Here is a 22,464-nt window from a genome sequence, read left to right on the forward strand (position 1 = left end):
GGCCCCTGGAGTTGGGGAGGGGGGGAGAACACCAGGGCCACTGACCTCGCTCGCGGACCCGGGTTCACCGGCCGCGCGCCCCCGAGCGCGCGCGCGTTCCCGCCGCTCCTGGCTGGGTCCTCGCGCAGCCCGGGCCGAGCCTGCGCCGCTGCGCGAACGCGCTCCCGAGTCTGGCTGCTCCCGCAGAGTAGCCGCGCGGAGAGACGATGCGGCCACCGCCCGTGCGAGCGCGGCTCCCGCGCGCCCTGATGCTGCTGGCTGCGCTGCTGGCTACCGGCCGAGGGCTACCCCTGAGGAAGAGGGGTCCCGGGCCCCACTCGAGGATGCTGGAGGTGAGAGATGATTGGGACTGGAGGGGCAGAGAGGGCTGGATGACTCGGGGAGACAGAGTTTCTAGGTGTTGCCCTGGCTGTCCTGGAACCAGGCTGGTCTCGAACTCAGGGATTCACCAGTGGTGGCCAGGTGCACTGAGCCTACAGGAGTTTACACGCCCCACGCGTGCCCGGGAGCCCTGGCGGCGCTGTAACGTCCAGGTTGCGGAGGAGAAAGTTGACTTTGGCCCCTGCTCTGCAGTGGCCCTGCTTCCTGGGTCCTGTGGACCCCTTCCTAACCCTGAGCGAACTTCACCTGCAGCCACATCTCCCTGAGAAGTCGTGCAGGGCGGAGAGGGGGCCTCCGGAGCGCTGAGCTCAGCTCTGTGGAGGGGTGGCCTGGGGCTGCCGAGGTGGGCCAGGTGATCCCCTGCAGAAGCCTCTTAATTTTTTTTTTTTTTGAAATATTGTTAGGCTACCTTGGTTGGCCTCTAATCAGCCAGGAACTGAGTTTTCCACTGAGACTTGAGGTAGGCCGAGATAATCAAGGGCCTTTGCACCTTAGTGGGTGTGAGCCATCCATCAGCCCGACATTTCCACAAGAACCATGGGTCGTGAGATAGAAGAACAAGGTGAAAGAGCGCTGGCTGTGTTAGGAACACGAGTCGGTAGGTCATGCTCTTTCAGCTCCGCGGTCCTGCCGGGTGCTCTCCTCTTAGAGTTTCAGTGGGCGTTCTCCATCCCTATTTCCTTGGAGGCTTAGCTGGCTCCTTCTTGCCCTGAGCTGTTCAGGAGGGAGACCCTCATTTCCAAGACCTGAATGGAGGGGCCAGGACCCGTAGGAAACAGGAGATGCTGACCGCAAGACTTGGGCTAGAGTTTGAACCATACTGTGAGAGCCCAGCCTATAGGAGCCCTTTAGAGGCTGGAAACCCTTCCTTAACTTTATGCCCTATGGCCCTGAAGTATCACAAACCATTGTCATCTCTGAGACATTTTTCTCCTCAGGTAAATAACAGGGTTGGTAGTAAAGCCGCAGTCTGTCATTCTGGGGCCTGGAATTTGTTGTCCTGAGGGTAGCTGTCCTGTGCTTTGCGGGATGTCTTCCCACCACTGTCCCTAGGCAGTGGCCACCGCCACAGGGCCAGATGCTGTCAAACGTTTCCTGGGGGACACACATCTACCTGGCCATTGTTGAGAAACACCGATGTAGGCAAACGCAGGGATTTCTGAGCTGGATGTACCACTGAACACCTGTAATTCTAGCGCTCAGGATCCTGAAGCAGGAGGCTCACATGTTTGAGGCCAATATGTGCTATATAAAGTCTCTGGCTAGTCTGAGCGAGACATTTGTTAAAAAAAGAAAGAAAGAAATGAAAACAATGAAATAACTAGAAACAGCAGCCATAGCAACAACAACAAAACAAACAAAACACCCAGAGACTTTTGGTCAGTCTCACTACTAACCTGCGGATAATGATCGTGATCAAATGGAACTGGCTTGGTAGGGCCTGGTGACACGGGCTTGTAAACCCAGCCCTGAGGAGGTTTAGGCAGGAAAATGAGAAGCTCAAGTTTTAATTTAGCTACATACCAAGTTCAAGGCCAGCCTGGCCCAGGTGAGACCCTGTCTCAAAACAGAATAAAATTAAAATAAAAAAATAAACGGGCCTTATTTCTGTTCTCTTGGCATCAGTAGTTCTTATTTTAACTCGTCACTTCATGCTGTAATTATTTTTTGTATGTTTTAGTGTGAGGGGATGCATTACTTTAGAGTCGGAAATGTATCCTTAGGCCCAGGATAGAACCTGGCAATACTCTGAAAAACACCTAAACAGGCCTAGGCAGCACACGCCTGTAATCCCAGCACTCAGGGGGCAGATACAAGCAGACTTCTGTGAGTTCCAGGCCAGCCTGGGCTACATAGTGAGACCCTGTCTCCAAAAAAAAAAAAAAAAAAAAAAAATCACAAAAATAAATAATTAAAAAATTAATGAAAAAATAAATAATTAAAATAATGAAAAAAAGGGGCTACATCATCTCCATGAACACATTGGTATGTGTTTCTAAAATTAAAGGGATAAAAGGCGTGCACTACCACCGCCCAGCTAAAATTTCTAATGTCAAGTCAAGGATCCTATTGAGAAAATGCAGACAGCTCTCCGTGGGACCTGGATCCACCCAATCCACTGACTCCTCAGTGAGTCCACATGACTAAACCCAGAAGGTGTAATCCCACAACTTGGGAAGCTGAGGCAGGGGAATAATGAACTGAATATCATTTCCAGTTGTGTCACAAGGCCCAGTCAAACCAGCTGAGAGAGGTGTTAAACACGGGTGGGACAAGGCCAGCCGTGACGCTCCAGGAAGGTCGGCGCATCTTTCCATGTCATGCCCCCGATGCTTATCAGATGTTGGCCAGATGTTGCAGTGCCAGATGCTGCCGAATTGTCTCCTAAGAGAAACACATCCCACCCCTTTCCTGCATCATTTTATTCTGTTTGGTGTGGTTATTTGGGGGCAGGAGGTGGCCTGCTTTTTTTGAGACAGACTCTTACCCTAAAGTCTGGGTCAGCCTGGAACTCACTACGTAGCTCAGGCTGGCCTTGAACTGATGACAGTCCTGCCCCGGCCTCCTGACTGCTGGGACTACAGATGTGTGCCACCTGGCTCTCCTGGCCATTGTTGAGAAATCCCACTTCAGGCAAATCCAGAGGCCAAATGTGGTTGAATACCCCTGTAATCCCAACAACGGAAAGAATCAGGGACTTTGTAAACCGATTGTGTCTCCTCCGACTCCAGCAGGCCTGACGCTGAGCCTCAGTTTACCTCCAAAGTAAAATGGGTTCAAGACTCCATTCTGTGAACTGAAGTGTTGAATAAGAAACCTTTGGACTCAAAGATACAATCATCCAATCATTCTGAAGGTCAGGGACCAGTGTGTAGGAGGCTAGGCAGACACAGTATGAAGCAGTTTTGCCTCCTGGCCCATTGAGATACAAATGCCACCCAGACACCCACTGAGGCTGGCCTCTCTTGTGTATTGTTTTATTCTCATGTAGGGAGGCAGAAACAGATAGTGGGCCCAGTAACTAACCCAGGCCTCCTAGTATGTGGAGAGCCAGGATTCAGTCTCAACTTTATGTCCCTGAGCACCTCACCCTGGCACCCTAGCAAGGTGTGAGAAGTTAAGAGAGGAACAGGGGACAGGTGGTTGGAGCTAGAATGAAGCAAAAGAGAAGTGGGGACAAGTCTCCTGGGCTGGCAATCTTGTGGCTCAGTGGTTAAGAGCATTGCCTGCTCTTCCAAAGGTCCTAAGTTCAATTCCCGGCAACCACATGGTGGCTCACAATCATCTGTAATGAGGTCTGGTGCCCTCTTCTGGCCTGCAGGCATACACACAGACAGAATATTGTATACATAATAAATAAATATTTTTAAAAATAATCTCCCGGGCTCCGAAGCCTTGAGGGTGCCTTCACAATGCAGGTTCCAGAAGTTCACCAGCAGCCTGGAGCTTGTCACTGTGGTAGGAAGCACTTCGAAGGGCTAGGCTGGCAGGGAGCTGAGTGCAGAGGAAGGACCTTGGGAGTCCTGACAAACCCGCAGGGTCATGCACCTGGCAGGCTTCTTAATCGGCACCGCACTCCTTATGCGTTGTCGCAGGAAAGCAGGCCCAGATGACAGGAGAGGGGAGGGGTTCGGAAGGGCTCTGGTGTTGGGTGGGCAGCTTGGTAGTGCAGGTGTTTTCCTAGTGGTGGGCCTTCTGTGCTTGGGGCCTGACTGTCTAGTCCAGGAGGGAGCTACATGGGGCCATTATAATACCAGGCCTAGGGCTTGTCTTAGCAGTCTCCTCCTGCAGCTGCCCGCCTTCTTGTCTCTCCAGATGTCTGTCTGTCTGTCTCTCTCTCTCTTTCTCTCTCTGTCTCTCTTTCTCAGTGGGGAACAAAGAAGAGCTGGTTAAGGGAGAGGAGGTGGCTCAGGGATGGGGGTTGGGGATGGGGGGGCCTGCATTTGACTCTTCTTAGGGTAGGCATCTGAGGGACCCAATCTAGGACTTCTCTATCCCTCTCCACCCCCCAACAGTTTCCCAGGGACTGCTTTCCAGAGCTAGAGGCTCGAGAAAGAGTATACCAAGGAGGAAGGGCTGCCTGAGCAGCTGGGACCCAAGGCCGGGGCCTTCCCTGGCTTTAGGTGTCCTCAGGGGCCAAGTGGAGACGGTAAGGAGAGATGAGAAGGACTGCAGGATCTGGGTTAGCCTCTCTGCCGCCATTTTTCCTGTGCTATAGATGAAGGTGCAAATTGGTGGTCTCCTCTGGCCCCGGGGAGTTCTCCGCTTAGCTGCATTTCTGGCCTCTAGCCACTAGGTGCCACTAGAAACCCCAGGCCATGAGGACAGTCACTCATCTTTCCAGACTTTGCCAGTGGTTCCCAGATGAAAACCACTTCACCACTGTACCTCACCACCTCCAACTCAAGACAAGGGCATCCAGAACAGTCACCAAAGCCACCCACGGCTGCCCGTCTGTGACGAAGGCTGCAGCAGAGTGGAGACTCTGAGCAAAGAGTCAGGACCGTCGGGGCTGTGGAGCTGCACTGTGGAGGGCAGTACCAGCGATGCTCAGGTCTCCGGGCACATCAGCAGAGGAGGTCCCACCTCTGCACCATCCACCTGTGCTGTGGTGCTTTGACCCAGCAAGCGGCTGCTTCCCAAGGTTGATGGCAGAGGGCTGACCTGAGCAGAGGCATTTGTTGTAGGAGCCTTGGAAGCAGACATCTCTGGGCCCCTAAAAGGGACATCCAAGTAGAAGAGACAGAATTTGAATCTCCGCTTTCACCTTTGCATGAAGAGAGGGGATGAGGGAGAGAAAAAAATCCAGGCTGATTAAGCAGCTAGATTGGGAAAACGCAGACTCAGTATTCTCAACCTGTAGTCAGATAGCATGATGGCAAAGAGTGTGAATGCTAGCCCCAGGAGTGCCTGGTTCAAATCCTGGCTCCACCACTAAACATCTGTGCGACTTGAGTAAGGTTTATTTGCCATGTCTGTACCTTCATAACTGTTGCCTATACAGATGAAACCGGAACCAGTGTCTTGCTGTAGATATTGTTGGGAAGATGCAATGAACAAGAGAATGTTTAGGATACTGGGGGTGTGGCTCAGGTAGCATCTATGAAGCCCTGGTATCCATCTATGGCACCACATAAAAACAAGTATGGTGGCACACAGTTGTAAGGGAGAAGCAGCAAGGTCAGGTGTTCAAGGCCAGCCTCAGCTACCTGAGACCCTGCCTCATAAATAAATAAATATGTGGAGTGGTGCCTGGGAGACTGGGGTGTTAGCCGGTAAAGGTCCTTATAGGGCCAGGTGTGTGCTGTACGCCTTTAATCCCAGCACTCAGGAGACAGAGGCAGGTAAAACACCCGTACATACAAAATAAAACTAAGAAAGTTTTTTTTTTACATTTATCTATCTATTTATTTATTTATTTATTTATTATCTATGCAATATTCTGTCTGTGTGTATGTCTGCAGGCCAGAAGAGGGCACCAGACCTCATTACAGATGGTTGTGAGCCACCATGTGGTTGCTGGGAATTGAACTCGGGACCTTTGGAAGAGCAGGCAATGCTCTTAACCTCTGAGCCATCTCTCCAGCCCCAGAAAGTACTTTTTAAAGGCAGATGGCTTCTGAAGAATAATAGCCAAAGCTGTACTCCAGCCTCCACAGGCATGCACACATGTGCATCTGCACATGTACACACACACACACACACACACAAATAGTGCCCGCTACACAGTAAATGCTGTGGACATGTTTAGTAAGAAGATTCTGACCCTTCTTTCTTATTCTCATTTGGTAGAGCACTTCACTTTTTGAACATTTGGTTGAACACCTTAGTAGAAAATGGAACTGGCTATTGGGTCCATTCTTATCTAATTTTTATTTATTTATTTATTATGTACACAACATTTTGTCTCCATGTATGCCCGCACACCAGAAAAGGGCGCCAGAGCTCATTACAGATGGCTGTGAGCCACCATGTGGTTGCTGGGAATTGAACTCAGGACCTTTGGAAGAGCGACCAGTGCTCTTAACCTCTGAGCCATCTCTCCAGTCCCTCTTATCTAATTTTTTAGGAGCAATTGTCCTATACTGCAGCAGGGACAAGGTGGAAGGAACTAAGACTGTGGCCTGAGCAGGACCCACAAAGGTGTCCCTGGAAGGAGCTCCTCCTGCCTTGCCATGGGTACTTGGGGAACAGAAATGGGTGGTGGACATAGACCCAAGGTTTACCATCTAAGGTGAATTTTACTCAGGGGCTCCTTTCCCTCACTGCCTCAGCTGACAAAGGATGGTCCTGGCTTAGACACTATGGTGGCTTGAAAAAGAGTGGCCTGCATAGGCTCACATATTTGAATGCTTAGTCATCAAGGAGTGGCACTGTTTGAGAAGGATTAGGAGGCGTGGCCTTGTTGGAGCAGGTGTGGTCCTGGAGGAAGCACATCACTGGTGCAGAGCTTAGAGCTCCCAAAAGCCCACACACCAGGCCCAGTTTCTCTTTCTGTCAGCCTGCGGGTCAGAATGAAAGCTCTCGGTTACTGGCTGTCGCCATGTTCCCCTCCATCATGATGATGATGATGATGATGATGATGATGATGGGCTCAGCCTCTGAACCTGAAAACAAGCCCCAGGGAAATGCTTTCCTTTGTAAAAGTTGCCTTGGTCAAGGTGTCTCTTTGCAGCTGAAGAGCAGTGACAGAGACAGGCACTCTGGCAGCAGCTGGTGGAGGACAGACTGGCCGACAGTCAAAGTGAGCAGACTGAAAAGAGGCGCAAGGCCCAACAGACAAGAGGAGCTGCCAAGGAATTTGCTGAGGGCAGGGCCAGGTGTCTGGGTTATGCTGAGGGGAACGAGCAGGCCTGCTGCCCATGCCCTGGTATGAACAGGTCTTCCCCGGGAATCTTCCTGCTCTCTGAGGGGCAGGAGCGGTGCATGTAGAGCAGGTAGAGGCAGGGTCTGGGTGAAGGACTAGAACACTTTGGAGCTCCTACTGTGGGTAGCTGGTTCTTCTTTCTGGGCCGCTTCATCTGTAAGCTGAGTAAAGGCATTTAGCTGGGCTGTGTCAGCCATCCTTGCCTCGTGAAGCCTGTGCTCTCAGAAGCTTTGTGGGCCGACAGGATGCTCAGTAGGTAAACGGCATGGGGGTCAACCCTGGATCCCACATGGAAGAAGAGATCCCACTCCTGAAAATGTATTTCTGTGCTTCACGTGGATACTAGAGCACTGTGTGGTGCACGTGGGCACACACACACACACACACACACAGAGAGAGAGAGAGAGAGAGAGAGAGAGAGAGACAAAGCCAAAGAGAGAGTGAGAGAGAGAGACCACTTTGTGAACACAGTCTATTTTCTGCTTGACTGTACCTTAACCTATCCCCTAGGGCCCTTAAAAACTTTCCAGACACATACTCCAGATGCTCTCTGTCACAGGCAAGTGTATGGTACCGCCAGGCCCAGGGTTCCTGCCTCCTTAGCCCAGTCCCTTCCATGTGATACACTCTGACCTTAGTCACCCTCCCTCCTTCCTCTTTGTTTCCCCAGGCCTCGCCTGCCCCAGATCCTGGCTCTCCTCAAGATAAGGAGGTAACACTGGAATTTGCTGGAGACCATCTGCAGGCAGAACCATGTCACCCTGGGTGTCAGACTCTCCCTGAGCCAGCACCTCCGACTCTGGGTACAGCCACCCCTCCCGGGACCCTAGAACACACACCCCTGCTGTTGGAGCTGAAGAAGCTGCCAGGATTGGCCAACACAGACTTGAGTGCCCCAAACCCCAATATCCAAGTGAGTATATAAAAGGTCTAGGGGACCCCTGGAGAGATGCCAGGCTGATGACTGAGCCTCATCCTCATTCTTCTGCTGGCTGAGTGGAGACAGTAAACTTCTCATGCAGTGTGAAAAGAGCATCTGCCCCTCCCCTCGTCAAAGAGTCTCTTGGCTCCTGAGTCTTGACCCTGGATGTAGCAGGGGACAAGTTCAGCAACCTGGTAGGGCTAGTTTAAGGACTAGGAACACGGACACCAGATACCCTGCTCCTGATACTGCCAAGGTCTTGGAATGTGGCAGAGACTTGCTGGAATGGCCTACAGGGGTGACCCCTCTTGGCCCCCAAACCCTACTGCATGCAAGAGACGGATTCAGTTCAGAATGGGGGGCGGGGCGCTGGAGCATGGAAAAGCCCTCAGAAGGGTGTTCCAGGAAAGCCAGGCAGAAATCGAGCCGTGTGCTCTACTCCCTGTCCTGACTCTTAAAGAAGAGTGGGTGTGCCTGTTTGTGTAGCAGAATACTTTGACCAAAACAAAGAGTGTAAAAGTGCAAAACATTCTCTAATTGTTTTAAGTCTATCTGTCTACCTGTATTAAAATAACATGTGCACACAAAGATTACAAGTGTTCCTGCTAGTGATGGATTTTTTAGCATGTAGAGCAGATGATTTTTTTATAATTTTTATGTTTTATTTATCTTTTATTTTATGTGCTTTGGTGTGAAGGTGTCAGATGCCCTGGAACTGGATTTTCAGACAGTTGTGAGCTGCCATGTGGGTGCTGGGAACTGAACCTGGGTCCTCTGGAAGATCAGTCAGTGCTCCCAACCACTGAGCCATTTCTCCAGTCCCCTCCTTTAGTTTTTCAAGACATATTCTCTCTATGTAGCCCTGGCTGTCCTGGAACTCACTCTGTAGACCAGTTGGCTGGCCTCGATCATCGATCCACCTGCCTCTGCTTCCTGACTGCGGGGATTAAAGGCGTGCACCACCACGGCTCACTTTCTTCTTTGTATTTTACGGTTTCTGTGATCTCCTATTATTTGAAAAGCACCTGATAATAATGTTTTTAAAGTTCTCATTTATGGTAGTCTTGAGGTTTTTGTTTGTTTGTTTACTTGTTTATTTCTGTGGCTGGTACAGTTGGAACACTGCGGAGGCTAGCCTGGGGATGTGACACAGGATGTCTCTTCAGCAGTCCTGTGCAGGCAGCCCATGTGTGGTAGAGGCAGAATTCCAAACAGCTTCTCTTAAACCAGTGAGCTTGGCACCTGCTGGGTTCACCCCAGCACCTCTACGCCCAGATGATTCTGACACGCAGGATGTCCAACCCAATGCTCTTTTTCCCCTGAGAGGCCAAGGTCAGGCAGGAAGACAGAAGGCTTGGTGGCAAGGCATCTGGGTCCAACCGGTCTCCTCTTTGGAGTCCTATGCTGAACCTACCTGTCTGGCATCCGTCTGTCTTTCCCATAGGTGACCATCGAGGTGGTGCCGGACTCCCAGACCGAGGTAGAGATGGACTTGCCTTCTGAACCTAGAAGTCTCTGGCCCCTGCACGTCCCCAGCTGGCTGTCCACCAGGGAGCTCTTCTGGCCCCTCTTCTGGGGCTATCAGGAAGTTGAAGAAGGAGGCGCCAGCCTCAGAGACACAGCCCCAGGGGAAGTAGGGGAGGAAGAAGAGAAGGGTTATGCTACAGAGTATGGTGATGGTGAGGACCAGGAGAGCAGTGAAGAGGACCAGGAGGAGGAGCTTTGGTCCAGTGGGGACACAGACAACTGGGACTATGGCTGGTTGGGTCCTCAGGACCAGAACTTCAAGGAACCAGACGGTTATGGTGAGTGTCCTGGCTGGGCATCCTCAGCTGCTGCCCTGCTAGGTCCTGAGTGGGAATGAGTTGGAGCATGTGCATGTGTGAGTGTGTGTGAGTGTGTGTGTGTGTGTGTGTGTGTGTGTGTGTGTGTGAAGTTTCCAGGCCAGTAGAACTGGGTAGCCCAGCAGCCTAGGCCTATGCAGGTACCATTGAAAACTCCATAGTGACATTGCCAGAATTAAATATTTTTTCCTCCAACATTTGACTTGAACAACAGCCCTGAGCTCCTCTAAGCAAATGTTACTTAATAGTATAAATATTCATATTTATCAGTTTCTAAAAAATAACTGAAAAATACTCTTAAGTTATACCACTTACAGTGAATCTCATTCTGAGATTGTGAGTTTGCCTGCTGGCCTTGCTGCTTAGCCATTGAGTGTCCCCAGGCCAGTCACTTTACCTCTCTGTATCTCAGCTCTGTCCTCTCTGAAACAGGTGGTCGTATGTCTAAATGACACGGGGCTGGTTGTAAGAGTAAATCAACAAGCTTATATACAGGTAGGTATGGTCGTACACAACCAGAACCTCAGCACTCAGGAGTCTGAGGCAGGAGACTGAGAGTTAGAGGCCAACCTGTGCTATGTAGCAAGTTCCAGGCCTGCCTGAGCTACCTTGAGACCTTGTCTCAAAAAGTAAAACAGCTGGGCCATGAGATTGCTCAAGGGGGGAAGCACCTGTATTGCAAGCGTGAGAACCAGAGTTCAACTCTTAGGGAAAAAAGCCAGGGGACGCGTGCGCCTTTCAGCCCAGCACTCGGGAAGCAGAGGCAGGCTGATCTTTGTGAGTTCAAGGCCAGTCTGGTTTACAGAGTGAGTTCCAGGACAGCCAGGGCTACACAGAGAAACCGTGTTTGGGAAAAAAACAAAACAAAAGAACCAAAACCAACCAAACAAAACAGAAACCAGTTGAATGGCAGCCCACCTATATTCCCAGCAGTCAGAGGCAGAGACAGGCATCCCCAGTATTAGCTGATGGATGGGTCAGACTAGCTGTTTGGCAAGCTCTGGGTTTAGCAGGGGGCCCAGTGTCAATAATGTAAGTTAGAAAGTTATTTAAAAAACAAACAAACAAACAAAACAAAACATCCCATGTCAACCTTGGGCCTACCCACATACGCACCCGCATACCCGCCCACCCCCCAGAATCATGTGTACCTCCACATATATGAGCACACAAGCACTCATGCCTGCACACATACACATACCAAAAATATGTCCATAGAGCGTCAGCCTGTGATAACGAACTCCCCGGCTCTCCTTCCACCTCCCGCTGGGGTGGCCAGGAGTGCTCTTCAGGTAGTACTTCCCATCGCACTGGGTAAACAGCCTCCCTCACCCTCCCTCCCTCACCCTTCCTCCCTCCCTCACCCTCCGGAAGCCCCTGGGTCTTGTTATCGCGTTGCCAAGAAGCCAGGGATTAAGACTAAGTCCTGACAAGCTCTTCACGGTTTCCTAAACTGAGGTAAACAGACCTTTCAGAAGTCTGAGCTTTTCTCCCATCCCCGCCCTCCTGCTCGGGGTGCCAGCTGGCCTGAGGCCTTGGCAGCTAGAGAGAAGAGTGTGCCAGACCTGTGGAGTTCCACACCGAGCCGCAGATACAGGCCCAGGCCCGGGCCCGGGTGTTTGCTCTGCCTCAGATAAAGAAAGGGAATCAGAAGAATCTTTAACAATCCCAGACCTAGGAAAGTATTGCCACCCTTGATTTCTGATTCCAGCTTCTTTTTGTTATTATTTGAGACAGAGTAACCTGAGGCCTAGACTAACTTCAAAATTAATAAACAGTCAGGGGTAATCTTGGATTTCTTAACCCCCCCCCCATGTCCTCCCTGCTGGGATGGCTTGCATTCGTTACCAACCTGGTGCTGGGGATGGAACCCAGGGCTTTATTCTTGCTAGACAAGCACTATCATCTGCTCTTCCTTGGTTCTGACGGACATAAAAACATTAGCTCAGAAATGTACGGGGCTTGCCTAAGGTCACACTGATAGTGGGCCTGGTGGCTTCTAGTCCCAAGTACCCCTGTGTTGATACAGTGGGTGGTTGGCATTTGTTCTGTCTGTATAGGACCTCCTGATGCATCGCATAGGTGTTCGTTGCATAAGGACGTCTAACGGAGGGAATAGGCGGGGCTGGAATCCAGTTATGCTCTGATGGAGGATGGTTATCTGTCTATTGTGTTATTTTCATTGGTCAATAAAGAGACTGCCATGGCCCTTTGATAGGACAGAAAATTAGGTAGGCGGAGTAATCAGAACAGAATGCTGGGAAGAGGGCTATGATGCAGACACCATGGAGCCAGCCACCAGGTCAGACATGCTGAATCTTTCCCGGTAAGCCACACCTCGTGGTGCTACCACGAGATTATTAGAAATGGGTTAATATCAAGATATGAGAGTTAGTCAGTAACTAACTCTCTAGAGATAATGGGCCAGGCAGTGCTTAAATGAATACAATTTGTGTGTTGTTATTTCTGGGACTAAGCTAGCTGTGCGGGAGCCGGGTGAGGCGAAAAGCAGGCCTGCCCGCAGCTCCTCACTACAATGCTCCATCCGTTGGCGTTGGCGGGATTAAGGGATGCCTTTTGTGAATTTGCACTGGTGTGCCCTGGGGGCTGAGTACACTCATCCTGGCCCCTTACTTCAACTCAGACTACGAACCTCAGGAGGAGTGGAGCACCTGGTCTCCCTGCAGTGGGAGCTGCACCAGCGGCAGCCAGCAGAGAACTCGTCCCTGCGGCTACGCCTGTACTGCCACAGAGTCCCGGGTCTGCGACCTGCCCCCCTGTCCTGGTGAGATGAGCTCTAACCCCTACCCAGGAGTGGCTAACGTGGCTCACACTGTGAGCTCGGTTCCCTGAGAATGTGGAACTGGGATGCTTGTAGGAGGGGTGGACTTTGGAGAGGGGCATGGGAAGCTCACGAATATGGTGGTCCTGTCCCAGGCCTGTCCCAGATGCTGTGGGCACCGAGAGCCTAGTGAGGGCTGGGCTTCCCTATCAGGAGCACAAAGGTGCCCTGGTGCGCCACCAGCCTGGCCTCCTCTCTTCCCAAAGGCACCGAAGACGAGCTCGCCTTGGGCTTTCCCAGTGAGGGATGGCAGCCCCTAGCCCACAATGCTACGGATATGCTTGATCCAGGTTAGTGGGGGCTAGACCTTGTTGCTGGGCCTTGGGGAGCCTCTCTCTTGGGAGGATGGGGCATCCCTGGATAGCAGGAATCATTAAACACATCTTCCTATGGTGGAGATTGTAACCAAGCCGAGCTCCAAGTTTCTACCAGGAAGGGGGTCTTGTTGGGAACCCCAGAGCTAGGAGATGTGGGGGTAAGGGGAAGAGGGGGCTTCTACTTTCTACCCTTGGTTATTATTTGGAGGCCTCTGACAAACTCTGCTAGGGAGGGATCTGTCAGAATGAGCCAGGGTTCCAGCATCCAGGGCTGCTCCACGAGGCCAGCAGGACATAGGCCAGGCTTTGGCAGCGTCTCCCTGTTGGTGTTCCTGGGCCTCACCTGCACCCCCAAAGGCATGGCTCCTGAGTCGAAGTTCTACAACGTGCAATGGAAGCTTCCTGAACCTGTGTCATGTACCTGGGCCTACAACAAAGGCTGAGCCTTCCTGGAGGAGGCCTGGCATCTGTCCTCAGAGAGGTCAGGTCTCACGCAGGACATGAGGCCTGCATGGGCACAGCATGACAGAGTGCAGTGTGAAGGTCTGAGAGCCAAAAGGAAAGGGTGGCTTTTTCTGTGGGGCCAGACTCTGAGGTTACGTTTTGCCAGGGGGAGAGTGGACGAGGTCGCAGAGGTAGGGAGTCACAGGAAGCTCAGAAAGGCTCAGCATCTCACCAAGGGCCCATGCGCTAAGACAGGCAATTGTTAATCAGCTGGGTGGTGGTGACACTTACCTTGAATTCTAGCACTCAGAAGGCAGAAGCTGGCAGATTTCTGAGGTTGAGGCCAGTCTGGTCTACAGAGCAAGTTCCAGGGTAGAGCCAGGGCTCCAAGGAAAAACCCTCTCTGGAAAAACCAACAACAAACAAATGAATGAAGGAGGACGAGGAATTATTGAGCAGCAGGTAGATTAGTTCAAGGCTAGCCTTGGCTACAGGAGACCTTGTTTCAGGAAGGGAGGGAGGGAGGGAGGGAAGAAGAGAGGAAAGAAGGAAGGGAGTGGGGGAAAGGAGAGGAGAACAGACTAGTAAAAATATTGAGGGCTGGAGAGATGGCTCAGTGGTAAAGAGCATTGTCTGCTCTTCCAAAGGTCCTGAGTTCAATTCCCAGCAACCACATGGTGGCTCACAACCATCCGTAATGAGGTCTGGTGCCCTCTTCTGGCCTGCAAGCATACACACAGACAGGATATTGTATACATAATAAATAAATAAATATTTAAAAAAATATATTGAAATGTTTTTTGGTTAAAAAATTGCCCTGTCTGTTCCAGACCAGTCAGAGCTATTACACAGAGAAACCCTGTTCCAAACAAACAAACAAAACCCTGTTGTCCTTTTTAGCTGGAGAGATGGCTCAACTGTTTTGTTTTTATTTGTTTGTTTGTTTGGTTGGTTGGTTTTTCGAGATAGGGTTTCTCTGTAGCTTTGAAGCCTATCCTGGAACTAGCTCTTTGTAGACCAGGCTGGCCTTGAACTCACAGAGATCCTCCTACCTCTGCCTCCCGAGTGCTGGGATTAAGGGTGTGAGCCACCACCGCCCAGTGAGATAGCTCAGCTGTTAAGAGCACTGGCTGCTCTTCCAGAGGACGGAGGTTCCATTTCCAGCACCTACAGTGGGGCTTCAGTCTCAGAGAATCTGGCATATTCTTCTGTCCTTCATGAGCTCTGCACATACATGACACACAGACATACATGTAGGCAAACACCCATGCCCATAAAACGAAAAGTGAAAGAAAACAAAACTGTCATCCTTGGTTGGAGATGTACTCAGTTGGTAGAAAGTTTGCCTAGTACTCACGGAGCCCAGGTTCAATCCCAGCAGGGGCATAAACTGGGCTTGGCAGTGCATGCCTGAAACCTTAGCACTGCAGAGACGGACACAGGAGGAGCAGAAATTCAAAATCATCCTCAGCTACATAGCAAGCCTGAGGCCAGCTTAGAATATGAGACTCTGCCTGGAAGAACAAAAGCAGCAAACAAAACCAAACAAAATGACAACAAAAACGTATTCCTATCACATCCCTGCTTACCCACTTAGCCCAGACCCCTCCCGTGATCTCAAAATCTTTCCCACAGTCCAGAACCTAAAGCCATGATGCCAATGTCCCAGAGCGGGCTGCCAGCCCAAAGCTAGTGTCTCTTCTGAGCCATGGCTTCCTGCATCAAGTGCCTGGATGGTGTGCCGTGTCCCTTTGCTATCTTTCTTGAGTCCTTCTGCTTCTGACCCAGAGGCCCTCCTGAGTCAAGCCTTTGCCCCTGCTGGGGGTTTGGACTTTCTTTCTGGGGAACTGACCTGGATGATCTCTTCCGGTCTGGCAGGCAGCTCTGATCAGCACTCTCCTGTGCCTCCTTACCCTCTGCAGATGTGGACAGCTGTGAGAAGTGGCTGAATTGTAAGAGTGACTTCCTAGCCAAGTACCTGAGCCAAGTGCTCCAGGACCTGCCCAGCTGCCCGTGCGCATACCCACTGGAGGCTGTGTACAGTGCCGTGAGTCTGCAGGATGAACGCCGGGGCCGCAGCTTCCAGTGGCGGGATGCCAGTGGCCCACGGGAGCGCCTCGACATCTACCAGCCCACTGCACGCTTCTGCCTTCGCTCCGTGCTGTCAGGCGAGAGCAGCACGCTGGCCGCCCAGCACTGCTGCTATGACGAAGGTAGCCGCTTGCTGACCCGAGGCAAGGGGGCTGGAGCTCCGGACCTAGTCAGCACCGACTTTTCGCCCGAGCTGCACTTCAAGGTAGATACGCTGCCCTGGATCCTATGTAAGGGGGACTGGAGTCGCTACCACACCGTCCGCCCCCCCAACAATGGCCGGGCCTGCGCAGAGAACCCTCCGGAGGAAGAGTACCTGGCCCAGCTGCAGGAGGCCAAAGAGTACTGAAGAGGGATTAGAGAATGGTCCTTCTGCCTATTACCCGGCCACTGCCGGGACTGGGCAAGTGTTAGGGTTCATTTGAGAGGCCATCTGACCTGCAAAACCCCTCTTGTGGCCCTGAGTCAGGAAAGCCCACGTGTCTCAAGAATTGGTGAGAAGTTGGAGGGTGGGTCAGGGTTAGGGCTCCTGGGATGTGTTGAGACTGTATCTGAAGGGGAGGAACTGTCCTGGTCTGGCCTCAGGGCCCTTTCCCCTTTCTTGCAGAACAGGGCCCTTCTGCCTCTTGCTCTGCTCAGGATTGAGATAGGATGGTCCAGATGCACCCAAGTTCTCAGGGTCTGTTGTGAATCCCTCAGATCCCCCACCCAATGGCTGGTTGAGGGAAAGCGTGGTGGGGGAGGGTAGGAAAGGCCAGTTCTTTCATCTGGCCCTACAGCTGCTCTTTGCTGGCCTGGCAGAACCAGGGTGACCACCCTCCTTGTCTATGGGTGGCACACAGACAGGACAGCTGAGCTGAGGGAGCATTGATTTGAGGCCGGGAACCGCCAGCTGTTCTGGTCCTTCTCCTTGCTTCAGTCCCCTGGTGGGAGGAATGTGCAGAAGCCAGGCGTGGGATGGGCTCAGAACTAGGGATGGGCTCAGGAGGGTTTTAGTGCCTGTAGTGGTTGCTAAAGCAGGAATGTGACAGGGCACACAGTCCCAGTGTTCGATGTGGGCCTTTTTGTGGTGTCGGTACCCACACTAGTGGCCCCTTTAAAGTTCCCACACGGCGCCATTGGAAGCCCTGGATTGGACTTGGAGTCGGAAGATGCACACCCATGCCTCTTCCCAACCACTTCTTATCCCTAGACAGTCCCACGTCTCTGTCTTCTCTGGAGCTGAAGTGTTGAATACCCAATGTTTTGTCTCCATTCCTACATCCTCCAAAAAGGATGCAGAAGGCTTGAGTTCCAGCCCCTCCACAGCTATCCAGACGCTGTCCTGGGACACTCAGCAATAAAGCACTTTATTTTTTTCACTCACTGTTTGATAAAGGACTTGGGGCCTGGCAGAATGGAGGGCATAGAGGGCATAGAGGTCCTTGCTTGTCACCCAGGTCAAGCTCCCATTGGCTGGGCTTGTGATCACCAAGCCCCCAGCCAGCCTTTCCTTTTCCTAAAGCAGCTGCCCTTGGGGTTCCCTGAATGCAGAGACTAGACTCTAACCATTAGTTGTCTCGGCTCACACCCAGAAAGGGCCACCTTCCAGCCTGTCTAGGAGCTGACTCGTCCTAGAAGCACAGAACTCAGAATTTGCGACGTACAGGTAAACTTCATTTACAGGGAAGTGGCACCAAGTCTTCAAGTGATGGGCTTGGCGGGGCAGGGGATCCAACCAGAAAGGAGAGGTGCATCTGTGCCCTCGCTTAGCCTACACCCTTATCAGACACCCCACTGTCATCCTTGACATTTGGGGGAAGGGCAGAGTTATGGCAGGATTTATCTTAGTCTGGATCTAAACAAATGTCTAAATTTATTCTGGTGCAAATAGAATATTAGCGGTCCGAACAGAGGATCTCGGGTTATCAGGTAGGAGCTAGGTTCACTTCTTTCCTGTTCTTTGGTTTGTTTGTTTTGTTTTTCGAGACAGGGTTTCTCTATGTAGCTTTGGTGCCTGTCTCGGAACTAGCTCTTGTAGACCAGGTTGGCCTAAAACTCACAGAGATCTGCCTGCCTCTGCCTCTCGAGTGCTGGGATTAAAGGTGTGCCACCACCACTTGGCTTCCTTTTCTGTTTTAAGGAGTTCAGTGTGTGTCTATAATCCTAACCTTGTGAGGCTGACAGGAAGGTTATGAGTTTGTTGTTGTTTGTTTGTTTGATAGGTGGTTTTATTTGTTTTTTGGTTTTTGAGACAGGGTTTCTCCTTGTAGCCCTGGCTCTTCTGGAACTCACTCTGTAGACTAGACTGGCCTCGAACTCACAGAAATCTGCCTGCCTTTGCCTCTTGTGCTGGGATTAAAGGTGCTTGTCACCACCTGGCTGGGTTATTAATTTTATTAAATTTTTTTGGGGGGGGAGGAGTTGAGAAAGGATTTCTCTGTAGCTTTAGGACCTGTCCTGGAACTCACTTTGTAGACAAGGCTGGTCTTGAACTCACAGAGATTTGCCTGTCTGTGCCTGCTGAGTGCAGGAATTAAAGGCATATGCCATCACCGCCTGGCTTTGGGTTATGAATTTTATACAATATCCCTGTCTGTATATACATCAGAGTAACCTGTCAACTGTCTGCCAGCTTGAATAGATCCAGGAGGTAGAGATATTAACTCCTCATGTTCTAATAAAATTCTCCCCTTGGGGACCAAGGTCAAGTCCACTCTGGAGAAGGTAGACTGCTGTTGGTCATTTAAGAGCCCAAAAGGACCGGTGAGCAGGTGTGCCTGTGCCGAAAGGACCCCTCCCCACTCTGCCCAAGATCCCTCTGCAGCAAAGTGTGGTTAACAGGCCTAGAAATGCTTGGAGCAGCCTCAGGGGGCGGGAGGTGGCAGAACAGCTAAAAATATGGGTGGCCAGGAGAGCAGCTTGGGTTACATATTGAGACTCAGTCTCCGCCTCCACCTCACCACTCCCCCCCCCCCCGCCAGAAAAAACCCAAAACAATAGATCCTGGGGATGTAGCTTGTAGCTTAGTGGTAGGGCACCTGCCTAGCGTGCATGAAACCCTGGATTCAAACCCCAGTAACAAACACACAAGGCTCATGACCATTTTGTTTGTCTCAGACTTGGGTCTTTCTGGCTTGCCCAGGCTGGCCCTCAGCTCTTGAGCTCAGGTGGTCCTCCTCTTTCAGCCTGTGCGTAGCTGGGGCTGCAGGCACGCCTGCCACCTTCTGCTCATTTTAATGATGTTTCAGCAGACACTTAAAAAACAAAGTAGAAACATCCCAGAGTCTCTCCACAGGCTCCGCCAATTGTGCTCCTTTCTAGCAGAATTTTTATCTCAGCACTTAAACATCATCAACATTGGGGGCTGGAGAGATGGCTCAGTGGTTAAGAGCATTGTCTGCTCTTCCAAAGGTCCTGAGTTCAATTCCCAGCAACCACATGGTGGCTCACAGCCATCTGTAATGAGGTCTGGTGCCCTCTTCTGGCCTGCAGGCATACACACAGACAGGATATTGTATACATAATAAATAAATAAATATTTAAAAAAAAACAAAAAAAACCATCATCAACATTTAATCAATTCTCAGTGGTTGTCTACTGGACTCTAAATGCCACATTAAGTGGCATTTTCTCTTTCTAGGCAAGAGAAAATAAAAAAAGGAAAGAGAGGTTGTTGGGAGGCTTGCAGGGGGAGTAGCCCATCAGCTATGAATTAAGTGTTTATTTAAGCTCTGCAGAGGAGAAAGAGACACTGTGCAGGTGGCTACAGTCTTAGGGAACACCTGTGCAGGGGAAAAAGCACCAATGGCGGCGGAGTCACTGAACCGCACAAGGGGACAGTTTAGGAGTGGCTAGTGTCAGATCCGGGAGGCCTGGAAATCAGAGAAGGCTCAGCCTGCAGTCACACACCTTTCTGCCTCAGCCAGCCGTGTGCCCAGCAAGACCACGAATTCCATGAAGGCTGCCCCTGTGTAGCCCGAGCCACCAAGCTACTTTTGTTCCCGCTTCTCTCTGTGGTTTGCTTCACGCAGGCCCCGAAGCTGGGCAAGACAGATGAAGTTGGAAAGAGCCAGCAGCACGGAAGTAGGAGGCTTCAAAGCTTGCTGAAGACCGGATGTGCTTCTCGCTTCCTCTACTACAGGTAGATTTTCTTTTTCATGTTTGAAATGCTTCTAAAAATGCCACCCTAACCCTAGATTTATTTAAGACACGCAAGTGTAGATGTGTGGGCCACATATCCACTCTTAAGAAGTCAAAGGAATCTCAATAGATTTGAAGTCTGAGAGTCTGTATTGAACAGGTTCCCTCAGGTGACCCTTAGGTATGGAAAGCCATTGGTTTGGGGACTGCAATTTGAGCTAAACCAGTATGTCATAGTATCAGTTTTGTTTCTTTTGAGACAGGGTTTCTTTGTGTAGCTCTGGCTGTCATGGAACTCCCCTCTGTAGACCAGGCTGGCCTTAAAAAGAGTTCTGCCTCTGCCTCCTGTGTGCTGGGATTGAAGATGTGTGCCACCACCAACTGGCCCATAGTATTAATTTTGATTTAAGGGAAAATACCTGAGGTTGAGCTTGAGTCCAGAAGTCAGCAGACACTAGGTGTTGCCAAGTGCATCCTTATTTAGATAGTTTTTAAAGACAGGGTCCCTTCTGTAGCTTGCGTAGGCTAACCTTAGGTACTTACTCTCTACATAAACCTGAGACCAGCGTGACCAGGGCCTGTAATGGTTGATCCTTCTGCCCCTGCCTCCTGAGAGCTGCGTTTATAAGTGCATACCATCACACCCCACCTCATAACTTGTGTGGTCTCACAAGGTACCTGTTAGCTCCCCCCTCTTCTTTCTTTTTTTTTTTTTCTTTTCAAGACAGGGTTTCTCTGTAGCTTGGAGCCTGTCCTGGAACTAGCTCTTGTAAACCAGGCTGGCCTCGAACTCACAGAGATCCTCCTGCCTCTACCTCCTGAGTGCTGGGATTAAAGGCCTGCGCCACCACCACCCAGCTTTAGGTCCATTTTTATAGAGAAGGACATTTGCCATGTTGACTAGGAAAAGTCCATGGATTTATTTTTCGCTATGGACATCTTGGGATCAGAAGGCTGTTTCTGGTGACAGTGGCTGACTGGGGGTAGGAAGCACGTCACCCGACAGGCAGACTGGTGCTTCACGTCTTTCTCTACTGAGAGACAGGTGACGGGCTCCAGCTTTTTGTGTTATATTAGAAAGGGCTCACTTAGGCGGTGGTGGTGCATACCTTTAATCCCAGTACTTGGAAGGCAGAGGACCAGCCGCGTCTAGAGAGTGAGTTCCAGGACAGCTAGGACTGTACTGTTTCACAGAGAAGCCCTGTCTCAAAAAACAAACAAAACAAAACAAAACAAAATGGACTCACCGATTTAAGGTGGGGTTCAAGGTCTCTGTCAAGTGTCTCCTATGTCCCTTGCAGGTGGATGGAATGCCAAATGAGGTGCAATCTTAGTGTAGCACTTATCTAAATCAGGATGATCTGATCTTAGCTTTAAGATTTTGCCAAGTCATAAAGGATTAGCTCGCAGGCCTCATCACTGCCTAAGGAGTAGACGATTTACAGAGCGCTGAGTCATGCTGGACTGTGGGTAAGCTGGGGCAGGCTTGCCTAGCAGGGACTGCCTGCTCGGTGCACTTTTCCTGCCACGTGGGTCCCATTAGAACGGACTCCCAGAACTTGGCCCGGAGCTCAGTACACCTATACTCCAAAAAGGACACAGATATCTTCCTCTTTTTCGGGTGAAATACTACGAGGCCTGGGACTTCCTACTCATGGAGGGATATTTAACATACTGGATACAGCCGAATTCTCTGGGGATAAACACAGCAAGACAGTAGACACAAGGTTAGCACTAGCTCTGTGATTGAAGTCTGCATTACAAATGCCAGCCATGTTCAGTATTGGCTGTTGGATTTGACTTTTTTGTTGTTGTTGTTTTGGTTTTTGGAGATAGGGGTTCTCTGTAGCTTTGGAGCCTGTCCTGGAACTAGCTTTTGTAGACCAGGCTGGACTCGGAACTCACAGAGATCTGCCTGCCTCTGCCTCCCAAGTGCTGGGATTAAAGGCGTGCGCCACCACGGCCCGGCTTGGATTTGGACTCTTAAACTTAACCAAAGTATATGCTAACATACATGAAAAGGATCTTGTGGCAGTATGCCTCTAGTTCAAGGCCAACCTGTGTTATACAGCAATATCCTGCCTCAAAACTGAAACAAAAAGAAAAAAAAATTCAGCGAATAAGTCTTTGAGATGAGTGACTGGACTCTCACAGGGCTTTGCCGTTAGACAGCCCACGAAAGCCCTGTTGCGTCTTGGACACAGCGGCTCTGTAAAGCCACACTGGTCACCTTCGCCTCTACACAACCTGCAGCTGTGCCGTCTCCACCTTTCTGGTCCCCACTCCCTGTACCGTCAGTGCTGCTTGGTATTCCAGAGTGCCAGCCTCCCGTGTGGGTGTGGTAATGCGTGAAAATAAGCTAGCTCAAGAATCCTGCTGTCATCAACAGCCACTCTGTGCTTTTCAAATTTTTATTCTATGCATATCGGTGTTTGGCCCATATGGCATCTACGGAGACCACATGCCGAGGCCAGAAGTGGGCATTGGATCCCCTGAAACTAGAGTGACAGATGGTTGTGACCTGCCATGACCCAGGTTCTCTGCAAGAATAGCCAGCATTCTTAACCACTGAGCCATTTCTGCAGCCCCACAACTTTTTCGAGATAGGGTCTCATATAGCCCAGGCTAGCCTT

The 22,464-nt window shown here is 50.8% G+C and overlaps 1 protein-coding gene across 1 annotated transcript; it reads left to right on the top strand.

The window, feature by feature from the left end:
* The first annotated feature begins 206 nt into the window (after window positions 1-206).
* Window positions 207-18,245, top strand: Ism2 (isthmin 2). Its single transcript, XM_085697342.2, has 6 exons — window positions 207-332; window positions 7,920-8,162; window positions 9,616-9,976; window positions 12,660-12,800; window positions 13,064-13,147; window positions 15,541-18,245. The coding sequence occupies exons 1-6, from the start codon at window positions 207-209 to the stop codon at window positions 16,056-16,058; spliced, it is 1,473 nt and encodes a 490-aa protein (XP_085553468.2). The 3' UTR covers window positions 16,059-18,245.
* Window positions 18,246-22,464: the final 4,219 nt, after the last annotated feature.

This window comes from Myodes glareolus, chromosome 11 (genome assembly GCF_982192425.1).
Source record: "Myodes glareolus chromosome 11, mMyoGla1.1, whole genome shotgun sequence".
Lineage (NCBI taxonomy): Eukaryota > Metazoa > Chordata > Mammalia > Rodentia > Cricetidae > Myodes > Myodes glareolus.

Excerpts from the sequence above, each read along its gene's own strand:
- Ism2 (XM_085697342.2), top strand. The coding sequence starts at position 207 with ATGCGGCCACCGCCCGTGCGAGCGCGGCTCCCGCGCGCCCTGATGCTG. Across the intron at positions 9,977-12,659 it reads CAAGGAACCAGACGGTTATG|ACTACGAACCTCAGGAGGAG; the intron begins GTGAGTGTCCTG and ends ACTTCAACTCAG. Across the intron at positions 13,148-15,540 it reads TACGGATATGCTTGATCCAG|ATGTGGACAGCTGTGAGAAG; the intron begins GTTAGTGGGGGC and ends TACCCTCTGCAG.